This window comes from Cyclopterus lumpus, chromosome 12 (genome assembly GCF_009769545.1).
Source record: "Cyclopterus lumpus isolate fCycLum1 chromosome 12, fCycLum1.pri, whole genome shotgun sequence".
Classification (NCBI taxonomy): Eukaryota; Metazoa; Chordata; class Actinopteri; order Perciformes; family Cyclopteridae; genus Cyclopterus; species Cyclopterus lumpus.
In genome coordinates, this window is record NC_046977.1 from 19,752,524 (window position 1) to 19,762,290 (window position 9,767).

The 9,767-nt window shown below is 39.2% G+C and overlaps 1 protein-coding gene across 1 annotated transcript in view; it reads right to left on the minus strand.

Moving 5' to 3' along the window:
• The window catches only part of crb2a (crumbs cell polarity complex component 2a), a 24,503-nt gene extending 16,907 nt beyond the window's left edge, over positions 1-7,596 (minus strand). The window contains exon 1 of the mRNA XM_034547195.1: positions 7,530-7,596. Within this exon, the coding sequence (XP_034403086.1) occupies positions 7,530-7,596 (67 nt within the window). The remainder of the gene's footprint in view (positions 1-7,529) is intronic.
• Between the last annotated feature and the right edge of the window lie 2,171 nt (positions 7,597-9,767).

The following is a 9,767-nucleotide window of genomic DNA, read 5'->3' on the forward strand; positions in this document are numbered from 1 at the left end:
GCATTCTCTATTTTGTAAAAGTTAGTTTTGTACAAAGGTTTTGTGAGAAACTTATACAGCAATTTAAAAATAGATATTAGAGAGAACAATTATGACCTGGGGTCCCTAGAGATCTCTAATTTATGGCGTTATTGTTTCACAAAGACGCACGCAGGAACTCGTTTTAATAAGAGTTCCTTTTGTTCGCTAACATTGTGCATTATCCTCCATGAACATAGAGGATAATCACACGTTCAAAGTGAGGAGTTACAATACAGACGCTGTCTCCCTTCAGCGGCCACGAGGTCTACGAGGGAATTAGTCCACATTCCTTGTATTAGGACAATCTCAACTCCCTGTCCAATACAGCCCCCAGACTCCCAGCCCCCCAGCCCCAACACTTTGATCAGTGTCCTGGTTCCAAAATCTCACTGAAGTGGAAGATATTAACAGTGAAGGGAGTTATGGTGGTGAGGAAGGGGGGACCCGAGAGGGAGGGAGAGAGGGAGAGAGAGAGAGAGAGAGAGGGAAGAGATTACAAACACTCAGTTACAGCGTCATGTCCCTAAACTCCCCTCATTAAAAGAGCGTGGTGACGACTATTCCTTGGTATCGAAGACCAAGAATCGTCACTTCCAGTCACACTATTATTCATTTGTGAGAGTGAAATGAGTACATGTTTACATATTGAGGAATATTCAGCCGATTCAGCTCAAACCAGTGTCTGCACCGGACTGCACTGACAAATGAGCATGCACCCCAGCCATCGGATGAGTTTGTAATATCTATAATCCATACTGTGGCCTGTGGCCCTAAAGCACGTGTTAAAAGAGTTGACGACTGTACTGTTACTCCAAGCAGCACATTTGAAATATAACTTAGAGATGTAAGTGTGACTTCTATATAAATCCAAAATAACCACAGGAAACCTCAGCAGTCATACCGACACCTCACTGGTCCATAACCCCACGATGGATCATGTTCACTATATTTGAAATGCTCTCTGGCAGCCGGTCTCAGGCTTCACAACCGTGTCCCAGCGTCGCCCTTCCGAAGCAGACGGTTGGTGTCATTTCCAATTGCATCTCCCCCTCAGTCTGAACCGTGGACGCTAACTGTGTTTGAACGTTACAGATTACGGGGGGAAGCGGGAGAGCGTGAGCGGGACCAGAAGAGTCCCAGGTGGCTGTGGAGCGTTCTGAGATTAGGCTCAAGTCTCCCTGATGGGAGAAGGAGACCAGGATAAACATGGTAATTGATTGAGGAGGTGATCCTTTGCTTGCTTGATAAGAAACTTAACACAAGTGCTGTTGGGTCAAACCCTCGTCGAGGAAACACTGTCACTGTGTGGTGTGAAGGGCCTTTAGTTCAACCATGAACTAAAGGCCCTTCAGGCATAAACTAATTCATTCAATTGATTTAATTTATTTGCCCCTTTCTTGAATTGAATGCATTCATTAATTTTCTTTGCGAGACTGATCCCCCAGAACCCCAGAAATATGGCCCCTTGCCCCAAAAGGTGTATCCAAGACTGAGGGTCAGGCAACTAAAACTCTAGGTCAGGGTTGGAAAGATCCCCGTTACAGTTATTCAGTTATTATCTCTGATAGGAGGCTACATGAATGGAAGATGGATTAAGTGTCTTGCCCAAGGATACTTCGACGTGGACTAGCGGGGCCGGGGATTAAACCACCGATCCTCTGATTGACCACTCTGCTCACAGTCATCCCTCCAGCAATTGTGAGATGTGCAACTAAATTGCCGTGACACTGTGTTGCTCATTCTCGTCTGCTGATGCTCTAAAACTATATTACGTTCATCAGAGTGCAGTCACACCAGCATGACGCAACCTTTGGTATCAAAGTCAACTCATTTCAACAGAATTGTCGCAATCGGACGGTAACATACTCCTTACCCCTGACTCTCAAAATCTAATCTTCAAAGCATGCATTATATTATTTTATTGATCATTTTATTTAATAATAATCAAATATTAAAATTTAAAAAAGTTAAAATGTATTTAGAGGTGTGATCTTGTCCGTCACATTTAATTCTCATTCAAAAGCTTGTCTCACTGCTTTGGTTTCCATTGTGCATAAACCTTTCCCCTCTTCTGATCCTCCACCCCCACTTCTAATCTCTTTCTCCCCCTCTTCTCTTTCACCCCAGCAGGTTTGATGGCCTCCCTGACCTACACAGCCTTTCCATGTTGTAATCCCTCTGGCCTCTTTGGGTCAATCCCCTCGCTCCTCTAATCTCCGGGTGGCAGGATACCTGCACAGATTACAGCCTCAAGCTCAACCTCTCTGTCACCATATTGTGTCTCTTCTTCTTCTTCTTCTTCTTCTTCTTCTTCTTCTTCTTCTTCTTCTTCTTCTTCTTCTTCTTCTTCTTCTTCTTCTTCTTCTTCTTCTTCTTCTTCTTCTTCTTCTTCTTCTTCTTCTTCTTCTTTACTTTTGCTCAGAAGTTCTTATAATGTAACTGATGTACACATACTTAAGGTAATATAGTGAGCATGTCCAGCTTGTGAAATGATTGCTCTAATACTCTCATAGTCTTCCTGTATAATGGTCACACTGAGGATTCAATCAGTGTTGTATTCTACTCTCTTTGGAGTTTATGCTAAGCTAGGCTAATCACTTCCTGACTCCAACTCCGGATTTCCACAAGGCATGAGATGAATCTTAATCTCTCACTCACAGAGTGTTGAACTATTGCTTTAATGTTACACACATTGCCATATACATTAATCTTATATAACTTTCTTCAAACTAATGGGATGGGCCAGTCCCAATAACTGTGAACATTGGAAACAGATCTGCTCTATTGGAAACAGATCTGCTCTATTGGAAACAGATCTGCTCTATTGGAAACAGATCTGCTCTATTGGAACAGGTCTACTCTATTGGAAACAGATCTACTCTATTGGAAACATATCTATCGACTCTATTGGAACATATCGACTCTATTGGAACATATCTACTCTATTGGAAACAGATATACTCTATTGGAACAGGTCTACTCTATTGAAAACATATCTGCTCTATTGGAAACAGATCTACTCTATTGGAACAGGTCTACTCTATTGAAAACATATCTGCTCTATTGGAAACAGATCTACTCTATTGGAACATATCTACTCTATTGGAAATATATCTACTCTATTGGAAATATATCTACTCTATTGGAAACATATCTACTCTATTGGAACATATCTACTCTATTGGAACATATCTACTATATTGGAACATATCTACTCTATTGGAACATATCTACTCTATTGGAAACAGATCTACTCTATTGGAAATATATCTACTCTATTGGAACATATCTACTCTATTGGAAACATATCTACTCTATTGGAACAGATCTACTCTATTGGAAACATATATACTCTATTGGAACATATCTACTCTATTGGAACATATCTACTCTATTGGAAACAGATCTACTCTATTGGAAATATATCTACTCTATTGGAACATATCTACTCTATTGGAAACAGATCTACTCTATTGGAACAGGTCTACTCTATTGGAAACATATCTACTCTATTGGAAACATATCTGCTCTATTGGAAACAGGTCTACTCTATTGGAAACAGATATACTCTATTGGAACAGGTCTACTCTATTGGAAATATATCTACTCTATTGGAACATATCTACTCTATTGAAAACATATCTGCTCTATTGGAAACAGATCTACTCTGTTGGAACATATCTACTCTATTGGAAATATATCTACTCTATTGGAAACATATCTACTCTATTGGAAACATATCTACTCTATTGGAACATATCTACTATATTGGAACATATCTACTCTATTGGAACATATCTACTCTATTGGAAACAGATCTACTCTATTGGAACAGATCTACTCTATTGGAAACAGATCTACTCTATTGGAAATATATCTACTCTATTGGAACATATCTACTCTATTGGAAACAGATCTACTCTATTGGAAACAGATCTACTCTATTGGAACAGATCTACTCTATTGGAACAGATCTACTCTATTGGAACAGATCTACTCTATTGGAACATATCTACTCTATTGGAAACCGATATACTCTATTGGAACATATCTACTCTATTGGAAATATATCTACTCTATTGGAAACAGATATACTCTATTGGAAACATATCTACTCTATTGGAACATATCTACTCTATTGGAAATATATCTACTCTATTGGAAACAGATATACTCTATTGGAAACAGATCTACTCTATTGGAACATATCTACTCTATTGGAAACAGGTCTACTCTATTGGAACAGGTCTACTCTATTGGAAACATATCTACTCTATTGGAAACATATCTACTCTATTGGAAACAGATCTGCTCTATTGGAAACATATCTACTCTATTGGAAACAGGTCTACTCTATTGGAACAGGTCTACTCTATTGGAAACAGGTCTACTCTATTGGAACAGGTCTACTCTATTGGAAACAGGTATACTCTATTGGAAACATATCTACTCTATTGGAAACCGATATACTCTATTGGAACAGGTCTACTCTATTGGAACAGATCTATTCTATTAGAAACATATTAATAGAATCATGATATTGATGATATTACTGCATATATCATGCATGCAGCTCATGCTTTCTCCGCCCCATTAATGAGTTGTTATCACTATCAACTTCCCCAGTTGAATAATTACAAACAAGTGTTTGTGTCTAGTTTTCTGAAATGTTGTTTAAGTATGCAAATGAGGCCCTATGGGAATCAATATGTGCTCATTTTTCTTAACATTGGCTTAAGCCAGGTTCAAAATTCCTGTTGTCAACAATATGAAACAATGATTTCAAAGGTTTTTATGGAGGGAATTGTAGATATCTCTATTGATCACTCCATGAATCAGAAACCAACCAGTCAACAACCATAAAATAAAATTGTTTAAAAAAATAAAATGTCCTATAAATCATGAATGATATATGAAACCCCTCTTTAAAAAACAATGTGTTAGTGGATGTGTGCTAGTGGAGTGTAAAAAAATATATTTCTGAGGAACAACAAAAATAGACAAAAAAGTAAAAATGAACTAGTCTGAAAAACTAAATCTCCAGTGCCGGTGCACACACACACACACACACACACACACACACACACACACACACACACACACACACACACAGCGGCGTCTGACACCTGTACCTACAGTATCAGACTTCAGGCAAAAGGACAGATGCCTCCCCTGACACAGCTCCAGGTAATACAGTCACAGTCGGTACTTTAGTGTTTAGGGCGCATGCCGTGTACTGTAGCCTCTCCCTGTGCTGTCCCGTCTGCCTCTTTGCCACCAACTGTGCAACAGAGAAGAAGGATGCTTTCTGAATGTCCTCCTCAGCTACCACGTACCACAAACAGAGCATTCTGTCTGCCGTCTTCCCTCAAACTGGGATAATCTGTCTTTTGTCTCTCACTTCCCTCGGAGACAGATTAGCGGCTAATCTAGTTTTCTTTTCTGTAAATGAAAGGACTAGCATGAAGTGACAGGAAGCAAATTGTCTCTGAATGTATTCATCTGGTATCATGTTTCATTATAGTGGATCCTAACGTTTCAGGTATGAAATTATTCTGCAGCCCATAGTTTCTGCCAGATGTTGAGCCACGACAAAAGTCAGGATGCGGCCCGCCTCAGACTAGGTATATGACTTGTTTTTAGCCTGGACGATGGCTGGAAATGCTTCTTGCTATCGTAGCACTCGCTGATGATCATCATATTTCATCATCAGATCATGAGGTGTCTGAGAGGTCCATTCCCAATCTCCTGTGTACATGGACGTGATAAAAGAATGAATGTTTCAAATCAAATAAAAACCTTCCTTTTATGTCTGATAACTCAGAGATGAAAAGTTCTGGTGCCTTCATCCCGTACATCCCTTTCCTTTATGGTTCTCCTCCTCCTCCTCCTCCTTTAAACCGGTTTTGTCATTTTTATTTCCACGTCAAATTTATAGGCACATTTCACCGGTAGCTAGATATTGGTAGGGACACTCTGTACCATCCCAGGAGAAGCTCTTATTGCTAACGATAAAACTGAACATTGCTGAAGTACATATATATACAGTATATATCATTTCTTTCTTTCTTTCTGCAATATCAGCCTGAATGATGAAAGTAACTGCCCCTGTGTGGGGTCGGCCGCTCTCTGTCATGGTACAATTTGAATATTCAACCTTTATTTTGACAGGAAGCCACAGTGAGATTGAGGTCTCTGTCTACTTTTGTACTGAAAGACAATTCATGTTCAGAAAGTGTTGAAGTTTGAAAGAGGCTTTATTTCACTTGGTTGATATTGAGGTCTAAAAATGACCCTAATTAATTTCACCATATAAATATAACACACATAATGCTTCCTGAAATTACAGCGAAATCAGAGGACGGTAATGAACTTGAGATAAAAGCTGCAATTTGAAAAGAAAAGTATGCAGTTTCATTTTACACTGAATGCAAATGAACTGTCTGTTTCCTAAAAATAATTACATCAATAGCTATTGTATAATTTGCTCTGTTGAGCTTTTCTTAATGTGCTCTATTCTTGGGGTCAATTAATTAGTGAGTTATGTTTGTTACTTTACGTTCAATGGAGAGAGTCCACACTTTGAGTCAGACAACTTCTTTAATAAATGACTTTGAAATAAAACCTCTATTTCTGAACAGTAATATGTGAGTCGACCTTTTGCTGCCGGGCGTTCTTGTGGAATTAAAAAATCTAACTTAATGGAACATAGTTTGAAAAAAAGAAAAGATAATCCAAACTTTCTGTGACCTCATTCTGCACCTCCATTCATGCGCAGACAAATATGAATGAGATTCTCCTCCCCGGTTCGACTGTGCATGACCGAGGAGGCTCTGAACCAGTCATGTGTCAAATGTGATAGAAAGAGCTGGTTGAAACATTGAAGCCACAGCTTTGACATTCACATCATACAGCAGCTGTTCAAGCGTCCAGTGAAGAGCTTGAGAAGAAACCACAATAATGATCCTGCACATGCTCCAGGTTTCTCCGTATCGGGCAAATGCACTGGGAACTAGCCAAACCTCTCATCATTGTTGTAAGTGACAAAGAACTCCCCCCCCCCCCCCCCCCCCCCCCCCCCCAAACCCCCCCACACACACACACCCCCATGTGAGTCTGCTCATATAGTGGGAGCTCAAAACACCCCACTTGTGCACCGTCCATAGAGCACAAGAGGGACATTCCTGGGGCCTGAGAGAGGGAGAATCCTCAGGGCTCCCCCCCAGCCAAAGCATGATCAAGTGTAATATGTACTGGGTTAGTCAATAAGCATGTAGCAAGCCGCAACTGTTCCAGTGGACATTTACGTCACTGTTATAATGCTTCCCGTGCAACCTGTTGCTCTGGCAGGAAAGAGGATTAAACACTAACTTCACACAGAATCTCTGTTGGGATTTACTTCAGTCCCTCAGCATGCAATTACAGAAATTGGTCTTCGAGAAGGACCACTTCAAAAAAAGCCCTTAAAGTCAGGGGGAAAAAACAACAACAGTGTCGTCTCCACTCACCCCATTTGAACATCATCATCGTCAGCAGCAGTGTCTTTAGATTCAGGTGGACTTTCCCCAACTCCATGGTAAAACCTGGATCTGCACCAGACCACAAGGTGATGTGGAGGACCGATGGAAGCAGAAGTGCTGGGAGTCCTCCAGTAGTTTACATTCTGCTGCTCCTCACTGTGTGGCTGTTGCCCTGTGTTCAGAGGCTGGCATGCTACACACTGCCCATGCTTGGCTACTAGTGAGTGTGCAGCGGCGGGCTCGGACAGACGGGCCCTCCTCCCCGTCCTGAGTGTAATCAGCCGTGAGAGCAGAGAGGCGACGGGAAAACATGAGCTGGATTAACACCTGCTGATACGGAGGCTCATCCTCTCAGTGAAACTTTCTATAGCGCCATGTCTCTGATATATTAAATGTGTTATAATCAGATTGTAGCACTATATGATTATGTTATAAGCACTCGTACATGTTCATAATTCTTCAGAACAAAAATCATAATATGTGAGGACAGGGTATGTGTACAGATTGTAATTGTAATTTGTGATATTGTGCTATACAAAATAAACTGAATTGAATATTATAAAGCATTTCATAATGACGTATGATAATACTTCTTCATATATGTTCACTCATTCACTTTTTTTTCGTAGTGTGTCATAATTTCCATAGTTGTAATACATTAGAATCTTTTTATAATGCATCATAATGCACGTGACTCAAAGTGGTCATTGTTTGCTCCGAGTGAAGATATAGACATGTGTGATCCATTACACGGTGCTTATGAGTCAGATGGTCTTTGTTTGCGTGAAGAAAAACACACACAAACCATGTGGTGAATGACTGAATTGGTTTGTTTACCACGTCATCCTCAGATTTCACACAGCGTTATGATGATGAACGTAATCATCATATTACATTAGTGAAATGTAAATGTCCATAATTCAGTTGATCATCATTACAATGTTGTGACAAATTGAAGCGTGACCAGTTCAACAAATCAATTCATTTTACAACGTTTTTTGTTTCTTCCATAGATTTATAGATTTGTTTGACTTCATTGAAACCAAACAATGACACCCTATAATAACCTATAATTACATTATAATGCATGAAAAAAATATGATGTATTACAACTATAAATATTATGTATTAAAACTATATATCTAATTACAATATGGTCCTTACACAAGAAATATCAGTAAGTGACCAGCAGTTATAAAGAAGTGTGATACTTGACCATATAATGTGATATGATTATTGTTATAAAGCATCATTAACATTTATGAGATAAATGTACGGCATTATGAGCAGGTTATAACACATTATAAATAATGCATATAGATATAGAAAGTGTTATCAAAAGGGATAGTGTAAAGGAAGTTAAATGACTTAATTTTAACGCACACTGTGAACATTTTATTGCTCTCATCTAGACATAAAGGAACATTTTTTAAGGAGCCATGTGTAAAACTCCCAAATGAAACAGTTTGATAAGAACTGATAAAACGAACAAAATGAACTTGTGGTCAAAAAGAAATAACGACAACACATATAATATGCAGTTTAGACAATCTGTGTTTTGGAGCAACAGGACGTCAGTTCTTTTGCTGATGTTCCTTCTTCTTGTGGTTTTCTGGTTTGAACTGATTAGTTGACAAAAATGTCAAAAAAACACACAAATGTCATCCTACTAACATATAGCAATATTCAGCTTTCATAGAAATAAATTCTACAATTTCTAAACATAATGCTTTTAAAAAGTGTTAAACGCCATTAGACGTTATCATTATGTTCAGTCAACCCTCTGAAACCAGACTCCTGAAAAGTATGATTTTTCTGAGCTCAACACAACCAGAGCGAGGCTCTAGTTTCAGTCAACAAGACAATTGATAAAACTGACCACTTAAAACAACAATATCCATGTTTATTGTGCTCTGGGGGATTCCTTTTAAATTTAATCCGTTTTTATTGAATACAAGTCTGGAATACAGTCACGTTAAATGATACACACATCCATTTATTCATTGCTTCCCCAGATCAAAAACATGTAATTCAGAATCAAATGAGTGGTGTGTATATGTGTTATTATCTCCCCTGCTGCTGCAGTAAACTTCATAATATTTTGTGTGTCCAGTTATGGCTAGATGCTAAAGGACCTTTTGTGGTTGCGGTGCCTTTTGCCTGCTCACTCAGTCCACAGGTCGGTAGTGATAAGACAGCTGAGTCCATCGCCAACCTCCAGCTGCT